The sequence below is a fragment of the Rhea americana genome, unplaced genomic scaffold (assembly GCF_003343005.1).
Source record: "Rhea americana isolate MKP2758 unplaced genomic scaffold, rheAme1 scaffold_334, whole genome shotgun sequence".
NCBI lineage: Eukaryota > Metazoa > Chordata > Aves > Rheiformes > Rheidae > Rhea > Rhea americana.
Window position 1 is genome coordinate 30,342 of NW_028186462.1, and position 25,897 is coordinate 56,238.

The 25,897-nt window shown below is 52.3% G+C and overlaps 1 protein-coding gene across 1 annotated transcript; it reads right to left on the reverse strand.

Annotated features, from left to right (window-relative positions):
• Positions 1–1,975: 1,975 nt before the first annotated feature.
• TSPEAR (thrombospondin type laminin G domain and EAR repeats) lies at positions 1,976–19,378 on the reverse strand. The gene is made up of 12 exons (XM_085311145.1): positions 19,173–19,378; positions 15,063–15,283; positions 14,536–14,774; positions 14,177–14,267; positions 13,277–13,433; positions 12,342–12,473; positions 10,507–10,739; positions 6,632–6,818; positions 4,361–4,590; positions 3,889–4,076; positions 2,967–3,068; positions 1,976–2,443 (listed from the first exon to the last, which is right to left on the reverse strand). The coding sequence occupies exons 1-12, from the start codon at positions 19,264–19,266 to the stop codon at positions 2,290–2,292; spliced, it is 2,028 nt and encodes a 675-aa protein (XP_085167271.1). The 5' UTR covers positions 19,267–19,378; the 3' UTR covers positions 1,976–2,289.
• Between the last annotated feature and the right edge of the window lie 6,519 nt (positions 19,379–25,897).

A 25,897-nucleotide genomic window follows, 5' to 3' on the forward strand; every position in this document is an offset into this window, starting at 1 on the left:
CTGAAAAGAGTTTGTCCCCGTCCCCTTGACACCCTCTCTTCAGTTATATATACACATTGATAAGACCACTCTCAGTCTTCTCTTCTCAAAGCTAAACAGGCCCAGTTCTCACAGCCATTCCTCATAGGGCAGATGCTCCAGCCCTCTGATCATCTTTGTAGCCCTACGCTGGACTCTCTCCAGTAGCTCCATATCTCTCTTGTACTGGGGAGCCCAGAACTGTGTGCGGTACTGAAGATGAGGCCTCAGCAGGGCTGAGTAGAGGGGCAGGATCACCTCCCTCAACCTGCTGGCAACATTCTTCCTAATGCACCCCAGGAGACCATTGGCCTTTCTGGCCACAAGGGCACACACAGCTGTGGTCTCTTCCTACTTTGCAGGTAGCTTGATGTATGGATGAAAGAAGTATTTCCAAGTCGCCAGTGCTGGTTTGTATGTGTGTGTGTGTGCAAGCAAGCATGGGTAAATGCACCAGCTCCTACTCATCCTTGATTTACTTTGTAGCCCTGGGGCCCTGGTTAGAGCCATCTGTGGGCAGCTCTAGGGCTGGTCCGTGGGAGCATTGTGGATACTGATGGGCCCAAGGCAGCCCTTGGAGAAGCTACAGGCTCCTGTGGGGTGGTTCAAACCAGATAGAGACTCACAAGCCCCCCTCTACTAGGTGGATTGAAGCCAGCTCAGGGATGGGGGTTACCATCTGAGCCCAGGTCAAGGATAATGTTGGTCTTAGGTTGGGTATTGGGGCACTGGGACTGCTACCCATCCTCACCTTTTCCCCATAGCCTAGTCCCCTCCAACCCCTGCCAGAGCCCAAAGGAGACCAATAAGTGCATAGAGATCCCCTGGAGGAGCAGCATGGATTGACGGAAAAGCCTCCACTGTGGGTAGCAGCTCAAGCACCTGCAGCATGTGTGGGATGTAGGGTTAGTTTATTGTGCATGTGGTTTATTAGCGCTCCAGTTAAGCAGAAGTCCCCCCTTCTCCATCACAAAGAAAGGTGAGGAAAAGAGGCCACAGTTTCACCTAGAGCAGTTCTTGGTCTTTTCCATACCAACGGTCGCCAGATCAGTTTTAATGCGTGACAGATTTGCCTGAGGATCACTCATCCCATGGAGAGAGGACTGAGGACCAGCATAAAATGGGGTGGTGGACACCAGCAACACATCAAAGCAAGACTATAAAACCCTTCAAATTCAGTACAAATGACTGTTCCACCACCTATGTCATGTCAATTGTGACAAACAACAGCTCTGTCTGCCAAATCTGGCTGTAAAATATATCTATTGATCTGTACAATACGCACACATTGCTCAGCAAGAACAACCAAAATCAGCTGAGGTGGAGCAGGAAGGTCTGCAGGTACTGTGCAGCAGCAGGGGATGGGGATGAGGTCTAGCGTAGCATAAAGGATGCTGGCACAGTCATCAGCCAGCATGGATGGCCGGAGATGCGGCCATCCGCATCTCAAGATCTCAAGATGGGCACCCCACACAGACAGTCCAAGAATGGACACAAAGTGTGATGGGTCAGACTGGTCATTGGCAATGTCATAGCTCCAAGCACTGGAAAGCCTGATCCTGAAGCTACTTTTTTCCTGATTTCTGATATGCCATTTTCTCCCAATAGCATGTGCTCTGCTTGGCCTTTTTTTCCCTGGCCTTGAGTGAGCTCTGGCCAGTCCAAAAGCAGCTCTGGGACCCTCCTGGCTGGAGAGTGCCTAGCACTGTGGTCCTGAGTGAGCCCCTCGTGCCACATAGCCAGGGAAACGCTTTGGCTCCAGGCACCTTGGAGAGGACCTGGTCCTTGTGGCACGACCTTGGGACATGTTGGAAGAGCTGGATCAGGAGAGGCTGCTCAAAAGCAGGATCAAGGTCTCTTTGCCAGGTCCCTAAACAGGGCTGCAGGTAGCACCTGGGAGCTCCCCTCCTCCTCTTCCTTCTGCAGATCTCCCAGACAAGTGGCCCTGAGGCTGACAAACGCTTTGGCTCCAGGCACCTTGGAGAGGACCTGGTCCTTGTGGCACGACCTTGGGACATGTTGGAAGAGCTGGATCAGGAGAGGCTGCTCAAAAGCAGGATCAAGGTCTCTTTGCCAGGTCCCTAAACAGGGCTGCAGGTAGCACCTGGGAGCTCCCCTCCTCCTCTTCCTTCTGCAGATCTCCCAGACAAGTGGCCCTGAGGCTGACACTGAGGCCACCAATACTGGTCTCCTGAGGCACCATGGTCCATCCTCACCTCAGTGCATAGCTTTCTCTGGTCTTCATGGTGAGCTGAGCGCATCTTGGCCACTTCATGTGGTTTTCAGCTTGAGTACCTTGGAAAGTGGCTGCTTGGCACTGGAGTAGAGAAGGTAGGAGCCATCGGTGGTGTTAAATGCCTCCCAGTCTCTACAGCCCACTGTGGGGAGGTGATGAACTGCTACGAAGCCTTCATAGCCTTGCCACCTGCATAGGGAGGGTAGTTAACTCTCAAGGCACGGGCTGGGCACCCCACCTGTCACAGATTCAGGGGCAGGAAAGACATCCTGGCATCCTCCATCCCCACACTGTGGTTTTTGGCAGGGAATGCCCCTTACGGGGCTTCTTGTTCATGCCTGGAAAGCTGCACAAAAATTGAGAGCGCTCCTATCTATCTCTTCTGGGCAGATGCACCAGAGTCTACAGATGTTGCATCTGCTCTGACATCTCCCCAGGAACTGTAAGGGTAAGCGTGAGTGGGAAGAAAGCTGGGAACAACTATTAACCCATCTCTCTTGCTGCATCTTCCCTGTGTGCCGTCCTGCACCCTCCCAGTATTTGTGGCCTAGGCCCCATCCACAGCAGGCACAGAGCCGGGAACAGCTCTATGGCAATGAACATAGGTGCCCCGTGTCCTGACTGCTGCCCTACAGGCACCTCCGTACTTCTCCTCCCCAGGTAGGGCCAGGCCTGATGGAGAGCTCACCCTGCCCTGGCTGTTTAGTAGTACCTGTAGATAATACTGTTAACGGAGAAGGTGAAGCCATCAAAGGAGTTTGCTACCACCAGAAAATAGTCATCTCCCACCGAGAAGAACTCCCAGTCCAGGGCACTGTGGGGTGAAGCAAGAACGGGTATTGGTGAGATGGCCCCTCTGCAGCCAGGTGAAGGAAGGGATTGAACACACAACCATGTCCTCCTTGCCCACAGGGCTGAGCCCGGCCTGCACTGACCTCTTCTGACCCCACTCTGCTCAAGGTATTTGACCATTCTGGCCTCAGCCTCTCTCATCCTCCCTGATCAGGGCTCATAGGGAGAGATGGATACAAAGCCACAGGCTGAGGGTTACAGCATGCTAGGTCCTTTGCCTAGGTAAACAGGATAGGTGCTTGCACATGTGTTACACCTTGCATGGTGCTCACACAAAGGGAGGTTGATGGCGTCAACTACTGCGCAGACTGACAAGAACGCAACCACCACTCCAGCGACAGGTGATAATGTGTTTGACCTGTGGGTCTGTGCTTTGCTGCTGCAAAACCCTTGCCATGCCATCCACTATCACTTCCCTCTTTTGTCCCAGGAGCTGAAAACAGCTTGGGTAGTGGCTCAGCACAATGTCCTTGTAAGCAAGAGAAGTTCTTCAAGCAAGATGCTATTAGACTGCTGATGATAGATAGAAAACTCTGCTTTCTCCAGACTGTTCCTAAAAGGAGGTCTATCCTTGCTCCCAAATTCAGGGCCTGCTTCCAGTTCCCACTGGAACTAGGTGCTCTGGGTCTGTCATCCATTGCCCTCCCCACCAGCCTTGTCCCCTCAACAGGCAAGCTTGCAGGAAGCCCCAGGGCCCACCATGAGAATCCTCAAACAATTTGAGGGAGACTCATGGGAGGAAGAGGAGCTGAAGAGTGCCTCAGCTCTTTTTGCGAAAGTACCTGTAGGTGAGGAGATCCTGGAATTTGACAAACATCTGGGCAGTGATGTTCAGCTCATAAATGGAGGAGTTGATGGCATAGAAGTTGGAAGGCACCGGTGTTCCACTGTCATAGCTGTGGCTGTTTGCCACAGCCAAGAAGACTCTGTCCCCAATATGAAAGATCTCCCAGTCAGCAGCACCAAATGTCTGCAGGGAATGACACCACATCAGAAGCTGAGTGCAAATGAACTTTTGCAAGTCAAATGCACTGGGAAGTGTGGCAGGCAGTGTGGAGGTGCAGTGGAGAGACTACCCATTCTTAAAACTGTCTGAGGGAAAACAAGTAAACCTCACTTGACCAATCCTTCGGGAAGAATCAGTGGGAAACTATCGCTGTCTCTGTAATTATTCCGTGGCCTTACCTGAACCCCAGTGAAATGGATTCAGAAAGGACACTGAGGAACAGAGTTTGACTCGTTGCCAATCCTTACCAGGATAGACTGGAAGAGCTGGAAAGAGCCACTGAGCCAGATATAGATGTGAGAGTAGATCTTGGTGGATGTGCCATTAAATGTGTTAGCCACAGCCAGGAAGGAATATGGCCCAATGGTGAAAAATTCCCAGTCATAGGCTCCAGAGGTAGGGATGGTCTGGTTGATCTCAAACAGCCTTGTCCTAGGGTTCCACCTGTATATCACACTGTCTATGTTGTGATTATTCCCTGGGGGAGAGAGAAGGACATGTATGATAAGAAAAAAAAATACTTAGCTCACATGAGAAATGAGACCCAGAAATGGGTTCAGCTATGCAAATACTTGCCAGCACATTGCAAGACTGTTTGTTAGCCACTGATTGCTCCCCAAGAAGTAGCCAAAGAGCCTTCATCCCTATGAAACACACTGCCAGTTGGTTCCCAAGCACATGGTGACAGCTTCACAGCCTTCTTTCTCAGCAGAGAGAAGCAAGAGTGCTATTTCCCCACACCAATAGTGTGCAAACCAGGAGGCATCATGCCAGCACCCTGAGGCAGCCGCGCTCTGTGGTTTGCCCCATGGAACGGTTGTGTGCAGTGGAATTAGTCCCTAAGATACAAACATCACGGACTGCTGTCACCCTTTGCATGCAAGCTCACACAGCTGGGAGGATGCCACAACTGGAATGACACCACACTGATGTTTTCCAGTGCTCCCTGGCTAAGTCCTTGCATTTAGCTCCCAAATGCTAGAGCTGGTCAGGACTTCTCTGGGTTCATCACCATATACTGCACTAACTCCAGTAGTATGGGAGCTGTAACCTGCAGTCCTGCAAGGCCCTGATCGCTTGGCTGGAGGCCATCAGGTATCAAAGCACATGCTCTACCCCATTCCTGAGCTCATTTCAAGTGTTCTGACCTCATGCCCATGCCGGGCCCAGCTGGTATTTAAAGCTAACAATGTTTTTGTGCCTTCAGCCCAGCACTTCCATCCAGCCCAGGCTGGAGTCGTTATTCCGATAAACAGCTGGCCACACCCTGACAGGAGAGGCAGCATCAGCAGCTCCTTTCCACCCCACACTCACTAAGCACTGCCCCCCTTGGCTTTGCCCAAGAAGCTTTGATGCTTCTGACATCTGAGCAGCAGCTGGACTATGTGTTTATGGACAATCCTCATGGCAAGGGAAGAGGATTTGGCAAGAAGGACTATGAGGAGCAGGGGGTGTGCAGGAAATGGCCACACGGGTGAGCAGCACCTCTTCTGGGATTGACCATCCAACACTTGCAGAGTGGAGCACCCCTGGTTTGGTTTGACCATGGATGGTCTTGACCCTTGTACAACGTGCATAGTCCCCAATGGGACCCTCCTGCCCACTGCCATAGGAATAGGCCATGTCTGAGTTGGTTGTGGTGGGGCTCCAACGGGTGAGACAGAGGATTTTGCAGCCCAGTCCACAGGCAGCTGGGGCCCAAGCAAGCTGTCACCAGCTTTAAGACTGCTCCTGGAAGAGGGGAGGTCCTGGGGGCCAGCTCCCCTGGCAGGGAGAAGGGTAGGCTGAAGCCCACCCACTCGGGGTCCAAACCCAGCTGAGGGCACCCTGGAGAGCCAGAGCCATGGCACCATCCCAGTCATCCTCTATGCAGGGGACACATGCCCCAATCCATAACAGCTCATTGCCTGGGAAGGCAAAAAGGCCAAATCATGTCTGCAGAGTGTCCAAGGAGGAAGGGCATGCCAGGTGGGCTGATTTGGAGGCCACAAAGGTTGTTCCCTTGGTTTTCTCCATGCACCTGAAAGGCTGATGCTCTGGCTTCTCCAAAGGCTCAGTTCCTGCAAACCTCTGTGGCTGCCCTAACCACCCCACCATGTTATCTAGCTTTGGAGAAACAGATGAAAAGAAGCAGAGATATTCAGCAAAAACACTGCCCCTGCTCCTGTCCTCATCCCCCACAGCTGGAAGCACGGGGTGGAGGGGGGAGGTGTCAGCCACTTCCCCAGACATTTGCCTCTCCTAAAATCAGGAGGTCTATAAGGATTTGGTTTCCCAGAGGATGCTGCAGTCCAGTCTGTGTCCACTGACTCACTGGCTTTGCCTTGTGCTCCCGGCAAGGATACGCCTGGCATGGGGGGAGCCACAGTGTCGCCTCGGCCGTGGGATGATGCTCTGAAGCTTTGTCCCTGTGGCGAGTGGCGGATGAGCTGCGGGCCCCCTGCAACACCCCCACAGAGCCATCTGCCCTGGCCACACACCCAGCTGAGCCAGGCCAGGAAGAAATAAGGGCTGGGTACCTTCTCTGTGGTTGACCACCGCGAGGAAAGCCTCTCCCTCAATGACAAATGCCTCCCAGTCCCTAGCGCTGTGCGTAGTGATCCTCTGGTACGTGATGAATTTCTCTTTCCTGTGGCTCCACTTGTATATTACAGAGTACTCCTGACCCCTGTCATTCTGCTCAAAATTAGCCACTGCTAGGAAGATCTGAAAAATAACAAGCCAGGACATCTTGGTTTTCTCCTCTTGCAGGGGCACAGTCAAGCACAGGCAGGGTGAAGGCAGGACGTGAGGCTGGGAGGGGCCAGGGCACACATCTGTGGGACACAGGGATTGGGGATCAAGGCAGCTGGTGTGGGGCAGGGTGGCCTCGGATGGTAGGAGCATGGGCGGAGTATGGCTCCTGAACAGCTGCATGGCATGCATATCGCAGCTGGAGCAGGGACAGGGCCCCAGCAGCTGGTGGGGGACTTTGGAAAGGGAAGAGCTGGTTGCATTTTGCTGGCAAAGCTCTGGCTGCCACCGTGTTGGGCTGTAGGGAACTCAGTCTGATCAGACAGCTCACTCCTTCAACGGTGGCCCAAATTCAGGATCACCACCTCTGCCTGGAGCCCACCCAGCACCAAGCCAGTGCTCAGCAGAGCCCCGTGGTCCCCCTTGCCTATGCACAGCCCCCAGCCCACATGGCCTTAGCAAGTCGCTCACTGGCTGATGCAGGGTCAGAGACAGCTTGATTGCAGCAGGTAGACACCACGGTGGCCTGCCTCTGCCCTGCCGTGAGCTAAGCTGTAGGGCTCTCAATCCATGCGCATCGGACGTGTGTGTCTGCAGAGCTACACCTGCGTACCTTCGCAGTCCACCCATGGGCAAGGTGAGGACTGCACCTTCATGGCAGGCATGAGAGCACAAGACCTCTGCTCCCCAGGGGCTGCTGAGCAAGCTGGCACGGGAGGCGATGGCCATCACAAATGCCCCAAGGCAGGGAGCCTCTTGAGGAGGAAGCATTTTGGAGCCACAATATCCATAGCCCAGCAGACACAAGACATGCCCTGAAGTCACTCAGGCCATGAGGCACCAGGGGAGCCCCTGAGCCCACATCAGTTCTGGGGAAGAGGAATGCTGCCAAGGAAGTGAAACCAGTCATGAGTGGGCAGGGGATCTGAGCTAATAAATCTTTCCCCAAAACAGGGCCTGATGTTAGGAAAAAAATATATAAATAACAACAGTAATAATGATTATTTTGTTTCCTTAAGAGAAAACTAAATATTTTCCAGACTCCTTTTTCCATTTTTGACATTTGAAGCTTCTTTTTCTATGCAAAGGCCAAGTTCATCCCCAGAAATTTTGCCAGAAACAGAAGGAATTTGGCTTTCTTCTAAGCTTTCTCTCTGCAAACAAACCCAGACTCCATTCCTCTGATCCCAAACCAGGACCCAGGATTCCTTCAGATGCCTTTGTTTCCCACAGGCCTGCTGGGACGCCTTGCTCTCCATGTTCTTCTGCTTTCACTAATTGCTGCTGTGGGTTTCCCAGTGTTCAGGAAGCACCTAGTGCCTTTTGGAAGATTTGGGCCATGCAGATGCTGGGGATTTTAATCAGAGGAAGCTAGGGGGAAGGTAGAACATGCTGGCTGGGCATGGAGGTGCAGATAGAAGTGGTGCTGTTTCTTTGTGAGTTGTGGTCCATTGTTCCTGTTTGATCTCATGACTTGGATTAAGCACACACAGCGAGATCCAGAGCAAATGGCCTAGCTTTCTCCAAAAGCCATCCATGATTCTGAGATACAAACACCCCAGTGCTACAGACAAGCAACTGGAAAGTAGGCTGCAACATCAGAGAGAGACTGCTGCTAGCACCGGGCCATGGCTTTGTATGGCCAAGGCTTGAACCTCTCCATGGATGGAGACCTCTATGTGGAGGCCTGTCCCAGGTCTGCAGCTCCCTCCAGGGAAGATACCTCCCCGCTGGCCAATCAGCCCTAGGCAGCTCTCCTGCACAAACCAACAAGATCCCACTTTAAGAAGAGACCCTTCAGGGTATCTCCAGAAACATAACTTTAAAGGGAATAGAAAGTCCCAGATCCAACACACAACTGAAAAGCCAGAGGTCCCTCACTCTCCAGTGAGGCATCACATGTACTAAGCACTGAGAGCTGAGCACAGAGCACTGCAGCTACATATGCCTCTATATCCTCTACCTTCTCCTGAGTGCTGAAGCTAGCCCCAATTAGAAAATCAATTCCAGCCTGTCAAGGAGAGGAGGCTCCCATGCCTAATAAGTCTGAGGCCAATCAGTTTCAAACAACATATATAGATGCATAGATCTCATATAAGGATGAGCATGTGCCATCTGGAAATATGTTCTAAGCAAACAGGGAACAGCTCTGTGATAGTAAGATGAAAACAGTGAAGAGCTGAAGGTAAAGCAGTACATTAGCCTTGGTTGGTACCAACATGTGGGCTTCACTGTGCAAGAACAACAAAGAGGAGGGAGTCTGCAAAGGCCCCTGGCTGTTCCAGCCCCCGGTTGCTCTTGGGAGCCACTAGTGTGGTTTCCTTCTCATCACCTGCAGTGATTGCACCAAGGGGATATTGTGAGTCTAGACTGGCAGTAGGAAACCCCAGGTTGGTTCCCATCAGTGCATAAATGCAGCCAAGGATGTTCCTTGTGTTCTGCCCATGAGGTTGTAGACAGAGCTTTGCACAGCCAGCATAGCTCTATCCAAAGAGCAGGGCTGTCAGTGGCAACAAAGCCTGGAGGTAGGATTTCTGCCCATCCCTCCATATCCTGGAGCATGTGGTTCATGAAAAAGGAGCCTGCAGCCATGCTGGGTGGCATTCAGCAGGAACAGGGCAAGAAGGCAGGATGCATCATGCTGGGGGGGAGGGTGACTGAATTACTCTGGGAGGTCTACACAGGGCTGGCTCTCAGGAAATGTTTGTTCGGCTGGCCTGGGGCTCACTGTAAGGTGACAAGTAACTCCCCAGGAAGTGAAGAAGCCAGTCGGATATTCTGCAGAAGTCATGTGGCAGATTGCCTAAGGCAGGAGAGATGGATCCAAACTCCTGCAATGACTTAAAAGCAAGAGGGCTTAAAAATACTGAATGTTGGACACAGTGAAGCTCTGGGAGAGCACCCATGGGCTCTGACAGCTCTTTAAGACCAAAGATAGGTGTCTAAGATCAGAGCAGGCCACGTGCATGGCAGATCTTCTGCCTTGCAGATGATCAGAGGGATTTGCCCTCCATGCTCCCATTTCAGGCACTGTGTGCCCCCAAGGGCAATGCCACAGCCTCTGTGTGGGGAGATTCCTGTCTCACTTCACGTGGCCTACATGAAACAGCAGCAAAATAAAGATCAAGCTAGACCACAGCCCCATGCATGAAGGACATTTTGATGCTGGTATTTGTAGGCACACCACATCTGAGGCAGGAACAGGCAGAGATTGCTAAAAATGAACATCAGCACATGGGAAGGTGTCAAAGTCCAACACATGGGAAGGTGTCAAATGTCACTTCAGAGGCTGACAAAGAAAACCATTGCATCTGGGGCATCTTTGAGAGCTGCACACCCTGGCGATGAGATCTGAGCAATCTGGATACATGGTTATCTATGCTACAAGCATCAGTTGCTGAACACAGAATGGATGGATGCTGTTGTGTCTTGGTAAAAATACTAAAATATAGAGAGTAGTCCACAGTGTGCACACAGCTCAGCAGGCAGCCCCAGGACACATTCTTACCTGCTGAATATGTGTATCAGTGTGACTCCATCAAAGACAGCAAAGATGAAGATTTACCCACAAAACCATGCCTGAGACTCAGGTGCAGTCTGGGGCAGTGTTTGGCATTTGCAGTTTGTTACTGCATTGAAATAACCTTCTGGACAGACTTACCTTTTTTCCTATAGTGAAATACTTCCAAGACTGAGCTTGATGGGTGGGGATGTTCTGGTAGGGCACAAACTTCCCATCAGTCCACTTGTAGATAGCTGATCCAGGGGGAGTGTACCGGTTGGCAGTGGCTGCAAACAGTCCCACCTTTGGGATGGTGAAGACCTCAATGCCCATCGTTTCAGAGTTGGTCACCAGATTCTGGTACTCCTCCACATAGTCCAGCCTTTGTTTGACTAGGAAATGACAAAAAAAGGGAAGAGTTAGGCTAAAACTGGAACACTTTACCTTCAGATGTGCCCAATATTGCATAACTGAGCTGATTTGGTGGCATTTGCTTCTATATGGAGTTTTATGATGAAAACAAAGGTTGTTGCATCCTGGGCAGTGAAGGGCTTAAACCTGAGGAGCTGGTGAATGGACTGATTTTATCTTGTTGAGCAGCACATTTAGCTGCATCCATCCTGAGCTTGCTCTTTGTCTGCAGGGTGACACTTCAAAATTTTCTGCCTGTAACTCCTCTACTGGAAGTAGGGGAAAAAAAATAGATTGTTGCTTCAGAAGTGTTGTTGTATTTTTATCCTACAAAGAATGGTGAAGGGAGGAAGAGACATACAGCTGTGACACAGGGGGCAAAAGGGCCTGGGCAGCTGAGACCATCTGGGTTAATCTGTTCCTCACTGCAGGCGCCCTACATCACATTCTCTCTCTGACCTGCACCTGCAGGTCATCTTAACTGGAAAAAGGATACTTAGAAGATTTAGACAGAGCTAATGTGAGAAATTGGAATAGAAATGCTAAGATTGGTCCCAATGGTGAATGCATGGAAAAGTCTGGAAGACACCAGAAGGGACAAACGGCAGGAGCAAGGCTACAGGAACAGCTGGTGTTGGTGTCACCAAAGTTAACAGGTCAGTAACATCCTAGCACAATGTCTCTCTGAGAAAACGAGGACATGACACTAATCCTAATGATGCCCAAAGGTCATCCACAAGGGACAGAAGGAGAAGGCCAGTCACTGCCAGCTCCTGTAGGCACATCCAAATCCAGTGTGGGGTTTCCAGCACAAGACAAACCCAGGAGAAGAGAAGAGGACAACTGGACAAAGTGGCTGGCATACTTCATCCTTTGTGTCCTCCCAAGGAACCCTGGGTAGACCACCCAGATACAAAAATCTTGGTATTTGTCAGCATGTGAGGGAGTGTCTGAGGACAAAATCTGTTTTGTTTTCAAATAACCCCTTTGACCCCCTTTCCTACAGGAGCTGGTTAGCTTGGCTTCATTGTTCCTACAACATTGCAACACTATTTTCTGCACTAAGGCCAGCAAAGGTATAATGATGTTGTCATGGTCCCATTGCTCACTCAGCTGATGCATCTTTTTTGTGTACCCTGCAAGCACTTTGGAACCAGGAAAACCTGCAGGTTCAGGACCCGCAGCAGGGAGCATCCCCACAGCCCAGGTGTTGCTGCAGCACAGCTCTTGGCAGGCTGGCCTGCTTGGATGAGATGGCAGTTCACTGCTGACCAGAGAAACACTGGGAGGACAAACAAGATAGAGAGACAATATAGACACAGGGTGAGTGATCAGGGAACTAGACCTCAAAGGTGACTGAGCCAAGAGCTACACTGGAAGTGTCCAAGTGGCTACAGAGAGCAAAGCCCTGCCAAACAGGAGAGAGCCATGCAGGGACAACACAGCTGTATCATACTACCCTGTTGTTTTTTTGCAGACTTAGTTCCTGCCTCAAAGTGCCGTCAGGGCAAATGTCTGCTTTTCTCCCACTGCAAAAGCCTCCCCATAGCCCAGAGATCTGTGCAGACAATGCACACCATTACCCTCCAGCATGGAAATCCAGGTGCTGCCGTTGCACAGGTACAGCCCTCTCTGGGAGGCGTTGAACCAGAAATGCGCCTTCTCATGCTTGGTGCAGGGCGGACGGGATCCAAGGGTCACCTTCATGTCAGTCTCTGGGCACAGACAAGAGCAAGGCAGGCACCTCTTAGTGCATGTAAAGAAGGAGTGGTGTGACTCTCCACAGCTTGGACATCCTGGTCCCATCCTGCTGCTGGGCACCAGGGAACAACAGAAATAGCATCCAAACACTAAGCCGGAAAGATGACCACTAAGAAATGCTGAGGACTGGCATGTGGCCACCAGTGTGAACAGCATGAGCTCAACATCACCATGCCCATGCCATGGGTGCCAAGGGACCCAGGCAGGAGCACACGTTTCAGAGGAGGATTCCACTCCTGCCCCAGTATACACCCCTTCCAGCTCTGCTCAGCAAGGCTCTTTTCAGGGACCATGGTAAAGCTTTGAGAGGCGTGGGGCTGATGGACCTCCCTCAATAGGAGAAAGGGAGCTTGCCTTCTCTGACCACAGAGGCTCGGGCTCCATTCAGGGCCCAAGTTTAACTGCAGAGGTTAAAACTCATGTCACTCATTCACACTCAGCTCAACACATCTACCCAGATCCTGATCCCCTTGCTTTTCTGCTCAGCTCCCCTTCTCTTTGCAGTGGTGCTCACCACCCTGCCTTGGGATATCCAGTTTCTCAACCCTTCCCCATCTTCCTGAGCTCAGACTACCCCAGACACCTCTCTGGTATACCTAGGTTAGACAAAATCTCCCAGTGGACTTGAGAGGCCAAATACACTTTCAGAAACACAAAATATTTGGGAAATTTTTGCCCAGTCATGAGCAAAAAGCCCTCCACAACAAAAACGGAAAAAGCCAAACACTCCAAGCCCTCGCTGCTGGGTATTACTGACCATAAGGGTATTTCAGCACCTCATTGCTTGCTGGCTTCATTGGGAAATCCTGGAGAACAGCAGGGACAGAGAGCGTTGCTACTTTAAAATTCATAGATGTGCATATTCGGCGGGTGGCATCAGCTCCTGGCAACAGGACAAGCTGTCTGAGCAACCCCTTGAAAAGAAGAAGTATGATGGAAAGTAAGTCCAGCTACACTAAGGGGCAATGGAAATTGCAGGTGATTCATGACCTGAATATCCCTCCATAATCTTGCTTGTTTCCCTCTCTCTTGGGCTTTGAAAGCCTCCACATGATTCATGACCATGTATCAGATCCTTGTTACACCTTCAACCTGCCAAAACTTTGAGCTTGGGTAATTTAACAGCTAGCACAACAGGACCATTGGCAAGAGGTTCATAAGCTGCAGAAGGCTTTCACTACCATAGTCAGGATCAGACATAGCCCTGATTTTTCTGTTAATGAGACTGTGCTATCAACTGACATTCTGCCATCACACGGTTGGTAACGTGTTTTATCCCACAAAGTGACAGACTCCACATCTGCTCCTGCTCTGTTCATTGCTGGAAAGCAGGAGAGGGTAAGCCTATCAGTTGGTCCCACCAGCCACTTCCCATCCATGTGCTCTGCCATCTGCACCATGTCTCAACTCCAGGGCAGAGCACAGGACTCAAAAATGGCTGCACTTGACTTCTACCTCACTTTCCTTCCCATTTCCAATGTGGAAGTTGAGAAGCACTTCTGGCCTCCTGGAGGTGTGTCCTCTGCCTCTTCTGGAGAACAGCATTCCCTTCCCACCCCTGCCCTGGGTGCCTCTGTCCCACAGCCAGCCCAGAGGCCCACGATGACATGGTGGCATCAATGTCCCAGCACAGCCAGACACCATGGGGGACACTTACTCTAAACAAGCCTTTCCTTCTCCTCCTGTTGCCCAGGTAAAAGCTGGCTCTCTTCACTGACAGGGAGGTTGGAAATGGTGTCTCCACCACCCTGCAAACAGGCAGAGAGGAGGCAGAAGATAATTTCACAGTCTCTCCTGGTGGCTGGAGAGAAAGAATCAATCAGCAAGCTCAGTGCTCACTGTGCACACACGACTGCTGAGAGCCACATCCGCTGCGCTTCTGGACAGAACAGCATCTCCTGCTGGCCACGTGGCCTGCCACGAGGACCTGGCACTCCCCCCCTCCAAACACACACACACACACAGACTCCTCCAAGCCCCCAGCAACTGTCTCCTTCCATGACCCTTCCAATTTACACGTCATTGGAAACATTGCAGTCCACTGTCAGGGAGAAGGACTGGCCAGAGACAGCCAGGATGAGCGTGTGCCACTGGTTGTCCGACAAGGAGACATTGCGGAAGGTGACGCGAGTCTGCCAGCCATTGGGGTGCTCCTGGCTCCAGAAGAGGAAGTGGAGCTTGTTCGGTGAGTAGCGGAGCCCCACCAGCACGCTGTGGCTCTCCTCAGCCATGAGGGTGAAAAGGTATTCGTTTCTCTGCAAAAGGAGGTGAGAGGGCATGGTGGAGGTCGAGATCTGGGCTGGAAGAGCTACTGCAAACCAAGCTGCTGGGAGCAGTGCTCACCTGGGCCGTGTGGGCCAGCAGCACGTAAACACAGTGAGAAAGGCCTCAAAGGCAGCAAGGATGCGGCCACTGGTGGTTCTTAGACACCATGGTCAAATCTCATTGCCATAAGCTCCAGAGCCAGGTTGTACCCACTCCTTTCCCAACCTCCAGTCCCAACTCAAGGGGCTCAGGCTGTACTCCCAGCTGGCAGTGCTTACCTTGGCAGGGACATTAAGGACTCTCAGCGTGACGATGATGGAGAACTCCTCAGGGAAGCGGTCACAGTGGATGAAGAGCCGGGAGGCAGGAAAGCCCAGGGCACGGGGCTGTGAGGCAGTGAGCTGGAAGCCACGCACCCCTTGCACTTGAAACACTCTCATGCCATGGCCCAGCCCACTGGCAGGGACCACCTCTGAGAGGATGTCCAGAGGGCGCAGGTCTGTATAGAGAGATGACAGAGCACGTGATGGCCCCAGTGATGATTCCAATCTGCCCAAGTGGTATCGCACTGGTTCCCTGCCTTGTGATGGGGTGCTCTGCCTTCCCACCAACTCAGGGGCCCTTGGGAAGCAAAACCATCTCCAGCTTTGGCTGGAGCACTCCATGGCATCATAGGAGCCTCGTGCATCCTGGGAAACTGCTTTCTCCCCACCGTCATGATTCCCACTGACTTCCCTGCTTTGAGGAGAGTAGAAAGGTGCCTTGCCCTTTGCATGGCAAGGCTGGCCTCTGTCCACCTCTGACCCAGGACTTGTGCCGATGGCACAAGCACCAAGTGTGCAGACTCACCTGCACAAAACATCCTACTGAGACACATCTCCAGTGGTGGCTCCTGGGAGTGGGACTCACCAGGTTGGCAGCCCCACAGCTACTCTGAGCTTCCTCGGGGCTCTGCTTTGCATCTATCCAGCCAGCACTAGCCATCGTAACCTGAGACACAACAGCCGGGCTGGGAAGCACAGCCCACAGCCTTACTCCCTGGACAGACACTCAATCCTGGCTACAGTGTTGCTGTCCCCAGAGTGCTGGAGTGCAATACTCCCCACCCTCTAGCCCAAGCCCAGGCTCCCCTGACCCGGCCCTAATTGCTTACATACGTGTATTCTGCTGGCAGACACCAAAAACTCTCATCAAATAATTATCCTCTCCCCAGAGGAGACAGCAACACGCACAGCCCCAGGGCATTACCCAGATGAAAAATAGCACTGAGAGGAAAACCTCTGCTTGCACACATCTGGGAAGCAGACAACCCCGAGACACCAGCACTCGTGTAGATCACCGCAAAAATCTCTCCACGTGCACCCTGTGGGAACACCCTCTGTTTGATGTCTTTGCGAACAGCACATTAGCAGCCAAGTGGAAGGACTGTACCTTGGGCAGGCACTTGCTAGACCTTCCCCATATCTGCACCTTTGCAGCTTTTATTTTTTGGAACTGGCCTTTGCTTCTCCGGAAGGATTTTAGCCTCCATAGCAAAGATAACCCAGGTGCCTGGACTTGTGCATTCAAGGAAGGAACTGTTCCTTACACATTTCTGCTACAAACCTGGCCATACAGTAGCTCTGTTCTTCTCATACGCCACCAGCTGGCATGCCAAGGGCACGGGGCACCCTTGAGTCCTCCTCACATGGAGTGACATCCCACCTAGTGAATGGGTTTCATTTCCAGAGAATGAAGTAATACTTAACTAGAGCAAAAATTCTCAACTCCAACCCTTCTCTAGTGAAGATAGGCAAGCCCAGAGCCACATCGCAGGAGGTCCAGTGGTGAGCCTCCGTGGGCACAACGCCAGCCCACAGCTGATACCCGCATGCCCAGCTGTCATCCACAGCCCCACCTGAAAGCAGCAACGTGGAGAGGCACCCACCCACAGGCCTGGGGCCAGGAGAAACAACTTTCCTTGCCCTTCCCCTGTTGCTCAGCCTGGCTGAGGCTGCTCAGGTGAGTAAAAGCTGAGAGCAGAGTGCAGTAAAAGCCCACAGGAGTGGAGCCCTCCCCTGGTAACTGAGCAGGCTCCCAGCCTGTGCTTGCACAGGAAGGCAGCTTGCTGAGCACCTTGTCCAATCTACCCCATGAGCATGTTCCCACAGCCTGATTTATGTGACAAGCCAGCAGCCAACACACACACTCTCTGAGCAAGGAGGAAGGAGAAATCAGATGGCATCTTTAAAAACTACAGGCTCCACTCTCGGCTGGGAGTCCGTAGCCAGCTCTAGTTAAGATCCCCCTTCAGCAAATACCCCTGCATCCAATTTAACATATTATTTTAGCTCCTATTTGTACTAATAAATCTTGTGACTTAGGCACAGAGGGAAAGCAAGAGAAGGCTGTGAGCAAGGCTGGACCAGCACGTGTTTGAATTCAATCTCTGTGCACCTCCAGCTGGCCCAAACTGAAGTCCTCTCAATCCCACAGCATCTCTCAGCAGGAGCAGGAGAGCGGAAATGACAGCAGACCACATGCATGGACTTTGCCACTCGCTAGCTGCTGCAAAGCAGTGCTGACCTGGGAATGAGAAGTCCTTCTCTCTGGCATATGCACCGCACTGCCCCGGGGTAAGATCCGCATGCTCATGCTGGACACGGGGACCAGCTCAAACAACAGTACAAATTACAGGGAACAAACCCAGGAAGGAACCCAGTGACACAGCTTTGTCCAGCATCAAGTAGACAAGCCTTTCCCAGACCAGTGAGGAAATACTGTCTCTTCCAGAGGGAATGGCCAACTCGCAACCTCAAGCACATCTGGCCTAAAGTCAGAATGACAGCGAGCAGAGGCATGCGTGCATTTGTGTCCATGCACAGTGGTTCAAATCCTAGACCTGCTCAGCATTTCCCAGCCCTTGTCATCATCCCCGCACGTCTGTCCCGCAGAGCGCTGCATCCAGCAGGGGACCAGCAGCCCAGCTGCTGAGGAGAAGCGGCCCGTTCCCCGTGGCAGCCTGCAAGCCCAGTGCAGCCTGGGACAGGATAGCTCAGCAACTCTCCTGCTCCCAGGACATTGCACTCAAAAAAGGAGCTGAAATGCTGGAAAAAAATCTGATCTTTTCCCTGTGGTGCAAAAGCCAGCTGCAGATTTGCCCTAGCATCTCAAGAAAGCCAGATATCCCTTTCTGAGCACAGAGCAGGAAAACCAGCAGAAGTCTTCGCCTCTTGCTAGCTTGTCATCCCTGCTGCTGTGTTTTTAAGCTACTTCCAAAATAAAGCCTTTGTAGGGGAAAGTTAACTGAAATGCCTTAGCTTGTAACAGGCCAAAACAAATGCTTGATTCTCACGAAATGACCAGTTCTCATTTTGCTCAGCCAAAAGCGCAAGCCAAATTCAGGCTCGTGTTTGCAGAGGGGTTAAAGTATCCTTGGAGTGGCTGGGGGCCAGCAGGGATGAACCACACAGCCGAAAAGAAGGGCTGAGGAGCTGTGCTGGAGGCTGCTCTGCCTCTGAAGGTGTCCTTGCAGCAGATGCCTCCTCAGTTTGCAGCCAGCCCCAAGTCGGGAGGAGAGCAAGCCCCCAAGTGTGTTCTCCCCGTAGTGGGGATGTGTCAGCCTGAAGCCTTGCCTCACCAGCACTGGGAGCCATTCCTGGTGCAGCTGACCATTTGCAATGCTCCAGTCCTCTCCCTTGAGCACAGCAAGCCTTGGCCCAGTGCTCCCAGGCAGCCTGGTCCCCCCATGCACCCCAGACACGCTCAAGGACCACTGAGTCTCCCATGCTGCATCGCCCCAAGCCTCTGGCAGCCCTGTTCCCCAAAGCTGGCAGTCAGCTTTTAATAATATTGAGGGACACTTCGTCACCAAGGCAGTTTTCAACTAAAACCAAAGCCATGAGTCTCAATTTGCCTCCCACATCAGAGTCACTGCTAATGATTAAAGCTGGGCTAGTGGTTACACAAAACCTCCTAATGATCTGGAGAGCAGCTGGGAGTGTTTTAGGACAGGTTGGTGAGCTTATGCTGGAGAATAGCTGGAGCCTGTTCACTTTACAGTCCTGCCACCTGGGGCTGGATCTTTGGCCAAACTGGGCCCAGGAAAGAGAGAAGAGGTGCTGGCAGGAGGTAAATTCAGAGTTGATTAACTCCAAAGTAACTGCAAATAACTGAGCTGCCAGGAAGAGACTGGTGATGCGCACAACATGGGGCACCCCGCTGTGGCCATGTCCCCCCTCCAGAGCATGGCCCACTTGCTGAGGTCTGCCCAGGTAAGCCAGCCTAGTGGCTTTGGGGAGACACCACATTCAGAGGAGCCCACGGGCTCAGGAGCATTTCCGGAACAGCTAGACTCATTCTTGAAGCTTCCCTCCCCATGCAGCCTGCCTGTTGGCCCTTGCTCCTACCTGTGCAGTGCTGCCACGTCTTCCCTCCTTGGACAAGGCTCCCATGGGTGGCCCAGTGCAAGAGGACAGCCCAGACCAGCAGCAGAGCCGACATCAGGGGGCTGGCCTCACCGGGTCCATCCACCGGCGCTCCCCAGGCTTCGCTTCGTCTGTGCTGCTCTGCTCAGGCCTCCCAGGTGCTCTTGCGTAGTCTGCACACAGGGCCACCCAAAGGCACCCCGAAAGGTGTCCTGAGGGCCTGGCGACCCTCCTCAGGGACGTGCCACACTGCGGCGCTGCTTGGCCTCTCCTCCGGAGCCGGGCCGCGGTGCTAACCTCCACCTCGAGCTGCCCACTCTGTGGGCAGGAGGAGCATGGGCATCTTCCCCCCGGGGCCAGGCGAAGGCAGTGGGTGCAGGCGGGGGGCTGCTGAGGCAGGGCGTATAGGCGTGTGGGTGTCCTGCAGTGACGGGGCGCAGGCTCTCGTGCAGCGGCTGCAAAGGCAGTGTTGGCTGCAGCCAGCGCTCACAGACATTTAAATGAGAAGTCGGTGGTGGGAGAGGAGGAGTCCTGTTTCCCTGGAGAGCTTTTATCTTTTGCCCAACCCTCTGGAAGGCGGCTTTGGGGAGGGATTTTTTTCCCCCCATCCTTTCATATTTGGTGATTCATTTTTCTGGGGTCACACGGGGGTAGGTAGGAGATTTGCCCCTGTCGAGAGAGGCCAAGGTGAGAAGCTCACTATCCCTAAAAGCCCCAGGCTTTTGGTGGCGTCATCCTTATCCATATTGGGGGAATCCTCTGTCTTCTCCTGTTCACTCCACCCTGCCCCAAAAAAGCCAGACCCCACAAGGTGCATTTCCCCCTCCCCCCAAAATGCCTTGTGTGGGTGATGCACAGCCACTGTGCTGGTGCCCTGGGCCACACTCCCAGCCCAAAGGCCAGACAACAGAACCGGATCTGCTACAAGGAAGGCAGAGACATGCCAAGCGTTAGTTTAGAAACCCCCGAGGTTACAATATTCAAACAGGAGACAGCAGTGGAAAAACTCCCTGCACACTGCAAGCCGTGCTTGGTTTCTCTAGCCACAAAACAAGTTACTTCCATTCTCCAAACAATTGAAATTAGCTCCCCCCCACCAAGTTTTCCCGCAAGGCAAACTGCAGAATAGAAAGCTGATGGCTGGGACAAAATGCCAAGTAGTTGCGTTGCAAACCAGGGTATCATCAGCAAGGAACAGCCAAAGATGCATCCACAAATGTGCCTCTCCAACGTCTGACCACCCCCACACTCCATGGAGCTGTAAACGTGCCTAGCTGGGGAGCATCTATGCAGAATTTGTCAAGACCACAAAGGACACAGCCCATGATGGATACAAGTGCGTGGCAAAGCAGAGCAGCACTTGCCTCCATCCAAAATCCCCAAATGAGCTGCCAGCTATGCCCAGAGGTGCCCAAATGCTGCTGGTGCCACTTTGTTGGAGTTGAAAGCTCCCAGAAGTCCCAAGAGCAGCTGTGCATACGCCCAGAATTCCTCCACACTGAGTGGAGCTCCCCCTCCTTGCAAGGCCCATGCCATCCCCCAAATTAGGGGCTCCACCTGGATCGTGAGTAAGCAGCTCCACCTGGAGAATACTGGTTCCCAATCCCTTTTCTAAGCCAGCCCTTATCCCCAGGCTGAGGACAGCATCTTGGGCACAGCCTCCCTGTCCACCAGCTGCACAGAGCCAGGGCAGTCCGCAAATGGCAGCTGCCAGTGGGATTGCAGGGCAATAAGGGAGGTCCAAGCTGCAGGGGAAAGTCTTACTAATGGTCTTAGCCTGTTGCAGCACTCCCCATTGCCCCACAGATGCCAGCAAGCTCAAGGGCTGGTCATCTCACATCAACGGGACATCACCTTAGCATTCACCCATCAGGATCCTGGCCCTGCTGGCAAGGGAAGAGCCAGGTCCTGAGCCTGGCTGGCAGATGGAGTGGCATGTTTGAAAGGAAAAGGTCACGGAGCAAAGCACGCTCGTTGGAAGGCTCCTTCCCTTCCGGCAGGTTGGCGCAAAGGGACTCAGCACAAATAAGAATCAGAGCCACCACATTTAACAGGACCGCACACATGTGTCAAGTTAAGCATGGCTTTGAGAGCTGGCAGCGCAGCCCCTGCATCCTTAGCGGGGGACTTACATAAATGGTCTGATTTTTGGAAGTGCCCCGAACAGAGCGTCACCCGCTAACGCCAACCAGTGCAGCCCTGGGTCTTCAAAGGTCTGTAAAGGCCCACGCCCAGGGTGACCTGGCCCAGCAGGCAGGAATATCCATGTGTCCTGGACCCACCGCCATGCACAACCCGTACAACTCCTCCTGGGGAGGGAGCAAAAGTCCCGCTTGGGAGCCTCATGCAGCTCACGGAAGAACTGTGCAGGAGTTGTCCCGTCCCCCAGCCAGGTCCTAATGTGACACAGAAAGGTACAGCACCTTTTGAGCAGCACCCTGCACAACTTCAGCACCTCTTCAAGGGCACTGAGACCTCCAGGCTTCCTGTCAGGCCTCTACCCTCCCCACTGCCTCCAAAAGCTATTTCTGCTCCTGGGCCTGCTGTGGAGGGGGGAAAGGGTACTTCATCCAGAAGTGGGGGAACCTGAGAACTGTAAAGGAAGTGGAGAAATAAAAATTCTTGTTTATTAGCATAAAGGATGAGAAAGATACTAGTTAGCCTAGCGATGTGGTCTGCTTGTTAGTCTTGCACTATTAATGAATGGGATGGCCCCAAAGCTTCATACTGAAGCTTGTTTCAGGGTGAAGATGGAGATGTTTATGGTTCTCAAGGATTTTTAGCATCCTTGAGCTTGGGACCCTGGCCTGGGTTGGATGGCCACACTCTGGGCCTTGCAAGGACAGGGAGCTCTACTCAGTGCGGAGGAACTCTGGGCACATGCACAGCTGCCCTTGGGGCTTCAGGGAGCTTTCGACTCCAGCAAAGTGGAGTTGATGGTTGCTGAGGTGGCTTGGATTGTGTATGGGGCTTTTCTCCCTTGTCAGACCTACCTGGAGAGCTGATCCATGATGTTAAGTAAAAGGATATCAAGCCCATTTCTTTGCTTACTGTCATGTTCGGTCCAAGATCTGCTACTTGTCCCCAAAACACTAGGAAGTGGTCTGTAAAATCATTTCTAAACACACACGCACACATTCCTATGCACACAAGCAAGTGAGAGAGGATGAAATAAAAGAGACAAACAGCCAGACATTTGCCTAATTCTTATGGGTTGTAAATAAAACCATGTGGCAGCTTTGAACAAAATGATCCTTGGATTTCTACCAAAAAGGTTTGGCCATCCCTGGATTAGAAAAGGTTGAGAAATGCTTCTGTAGACAATACATTTCAAGTAGAGCTCACATGCAGAGGACGGTCTGAGAAGGGCACCTAATCAAGACCAGGGATACACTGGACGCTGCACATAGGCTAACGTTTCTGTTTTTCCAAGACCATAACTCATCCCTTATTATTAGCAGACACTTTTCAGGGCTTGTTATGCCCTATTCATTTCAGTCTTTATTCCCGACATTTGCAAAGGCTCTTTCTAACATAAAATATTGCACACATGCAGAGACCGTCGGTGGCAAATTAAGGGACCCTCTACCATTGGTTGCACAGACATATCTGGCCTCCCAACTCCATAGCCTAGGATTTGGTAAAGAGTTGTATGGCTGTGGACCACTTTCCAGGTCATCTCTTCAAGGGGTGCTGATCATCAGCTCACACTCCACAAGATGCACCCACACATCTTGTGGAAGTTCCCAGCCTGGCCTTGGAATGCAGGCTTCACCATCAGGACCAACCAACCCCCTGCTGTAAAGCAGGGCTGAATGCAAACTTTGGCCAGCAACGCCCCCCTTTCAGGCAAACATCGGACCCAGTTGCTCTACAACTCAAAGTCATCCCAGTCTTAGGCTCTTTTAATCAGATGGCCAGCTCAGAAGGGCTCACCCTTTCTAACCAGGGTCTGGATTATGGCCAGCAGTGGGCATCCTCCTGCAAGGCACGGCAGTGCAGTGGGCAGCCAAGCTGTGCCTTCCCTGCGCCCCATGATTCTTGCACTGCAGGGCTGGGGGAGCCAGTTGAACCCAGCTGGCTACTGTGCAGGTGTCATCTTCAAAAGCTGCTCTCACAGCAGCTGGGAAACTTCAGAGGGAAGAAAGAAGCAACAGCAAAGGAGGGCTGGTTTTGGTGGTAGTGAATAAATTATAGCAAGAAGGACTCCAGAATCCTTCTTGGAGCTGCTGGCCTTGCTCCAGGGCTGGGGACAGAACAAAGACCCTCAGGGGAAGCAGGAGATGGGACCTCCTGGGGAAGAAAGCCCTTTCCAAGGGACACTGTAAGGTGAAGGAGTCGGCAGTGAATGCTGAACATGCAGAGCTGGTCTCACCTGCATCCCAAGGGGCTAGTGTGGAGAAGGGCACAGCCACAGCACGCGTGTGTCCCACAGCAGCCCTGCCTCTCTCCAGGCACTAGCAGCAGGGCAAGAGATCAGCCCTTCAGGGTCAGTTATGAAAATGATGGGACGAATTGTTTTCAGGGCAACGCTACAGATTGAACATGAAAAGTTTGAGTTAGACACAAGAGAAAACATCTGCCCTGGATGGTCGGACACCCTGGGCTAGGCACTCAGAGAGGAACAGGGTCTCCCTCCTTGGAAGTTTTGAAGACTCAGCTAGACAAAGTCATCACTGATGTGACCTGGTACTAGCGACAGACCCACCGTAAGTGGGACGCTAGACAGGAGACCAGCCTGAGGAGGCCCCTGTGCCAGCACCCCCTGTGATTATATGACTCCTCCAATGCTATGGGTGAAACTCCAGCCCTGCTAGGATGCAAAAATATCCCAATCTTCCCCAAGGGACTTTTGCTTTCAAGTCTTTTTGATGAGTCCTGGTATGGTTGAGATCTCTCTCATGTCCAGAGCCAAGCGTTACATTTCTCCACCACACCCAGATTTCCTCCCAGTTTGCAGCAGATGCTGGCTGGAGGCCAGTCCCAAAGGATTATCTTCCACTTCCAACAAAGGTCCTGAAAACACTGGCTCTCACAGCTCCCCTCCGAATCAGTCCTTGGATGTTCCCCCTTGCTCAGTAAGGGCTGTTTGGCAGTGACGTTCAGTGACTAGCCCCAACACACAGATGCCCAGGCCCCCGGCCACATGATGAGGTTGAAAGCACTGCTTCAGCACATGCTGAGCCTACTCAGGGCACCTTGGCAGCTCTAATTTACTTTCTTTTACTGCAATTCCCTAATGCCCAAAGCAGCTTTAAACACAGGCCCCTTTGCCAACAGTAATGTTCAGCTGAATGCAGTCTGCAAGAGCCTAGCAAGGACCAAGGGCCATTCAGCACATGGTTTGCTCTTAGTTAGCGTTCCTGTTGCAACAGTGCCCAGAGGCCATGCAGATTGGGGCCAGACTGCACAAGGTAGTGTACAAATAAACACACTTCCAGCCCCATAGGTCCCATGGGCAACACAGAGTAAAAACAGGAGACAAATAAGCAGATTGGAGCAGACAGAAAGGGAAGAAAAACCAGGACTGTCATCCTCCTTCATCGGTTCTGCCCTTTGTTTTAAGCAGAAAATCTTCACCGTATTTCCTGGAGCAACTTCAGTTCTCTGAGTCCAGCCCGCTGGCACAAGCTAGATTCCCACAGGAAGTCTTTGCACCAGTAAACCTGTCAGCATTGGACAAAAACAGTAATTGCCTTTAACACTGTCTCCTTTCAAAAGTTTCATTCCCAGAAATTTTGAAAGGGTTTTGCCAGGAAAGTTTTGTCCGAGGACTGCAAGGATTGTAAAAGCCACCATTTTTAGGAACGACACCAAACAAGCACAAAGCCACTCCAGTGCTGCAAGTCCCGCTGCTAGCTTCCCAGGCACAGAGCAGCGTCTGGGAGCAATTCCTGCCTGTCCGCTGGTGAGCCACCAGCACTGCTCGCATCCCAGAGCCTTCTGCGCCCACACGCCACATACGCCCACATGCCTTCCCCTCGCTGCCAGCCCCACGTTCCCTGGAAAAAGAAGCCCAGTTGTGGTCCTGAAGGAGCTGAAAACAAGCATCCCGACAGGGGGATTCCTGTTTTGACCATGGATCTCAGCTCTACACAGAGGCAAAAGAATAGGAGGGACTAAGAAATCAAATGTCTGTGGCATGACAGAGACAGAGCAACATAGGAAACGCATGAGCTCTGCCTAGACTCCCCACTTTGCCACATGAAAGACCTGCTTGCCTTTGACCTCAGTTAAAATCTGTCTGGAAAAGGAATAAATGGAGCTCTAAGGCCAAAAGAAAGGAGGCAAAGCAGACTTCCCCACTTCACACTCACTGCTCAGAAGTGCCCTGAGCACTTGTGGCCGCTTCCTGCTCCCCAGCTCTGTAGGACCTTATCAGCAATGGCACTTGCCCAAAGACCCGGTGGATCTGCAGAGCACACGCTTGCAACCAGCAAGGTGAGCTAGGGAAAGGTTTTACAAATATGTAAACCTTCCTCTGTCAGGAGAAGCAGTTAACCAGGAGGAATATGCAAACCTAAGAGCTCTGCATGGGGAAATACGAGCAGGAGGGTTTGGCTGAACAGCCTGTGTGCCAAGTGCCATGTCTCTCCAAGCAGGCGGCCTTGGGGTAACGCCTGAGCCCTGGGGCTGGCTGGCTTGCGGGGGCTCTGAGATGGGAGTCAGCCACTCCCCGTGCAGAGAGGGATCTCCCACCGCAGCCC

Excerpts from the sequence above, each read along its gene's own strand:
- TSPEAR (XM_085311145.1), bottom strand. The coding sequence starts at position 19,266 with ATGTCGGCTCTGCTGCTGGTCTGGGCTGTCCTCTTGCACTGGGCCACC. Across the intron at positions 14,775-15,062 it reads TCCTTAATGTCCCTGCCAAG|AGAAACGAATACCTTTTCAC; the intron begins GTAAGCACTGCC and ends CTCCTTTTGCAG. Across the intron at positions 14,268-14,535 it reads TGCAATGTTTCCAATGACGT|GGTGGTGGAGACACCATTTC; the intron begins GTAAATTGGAAG and ends GCCTGTTTGCAG.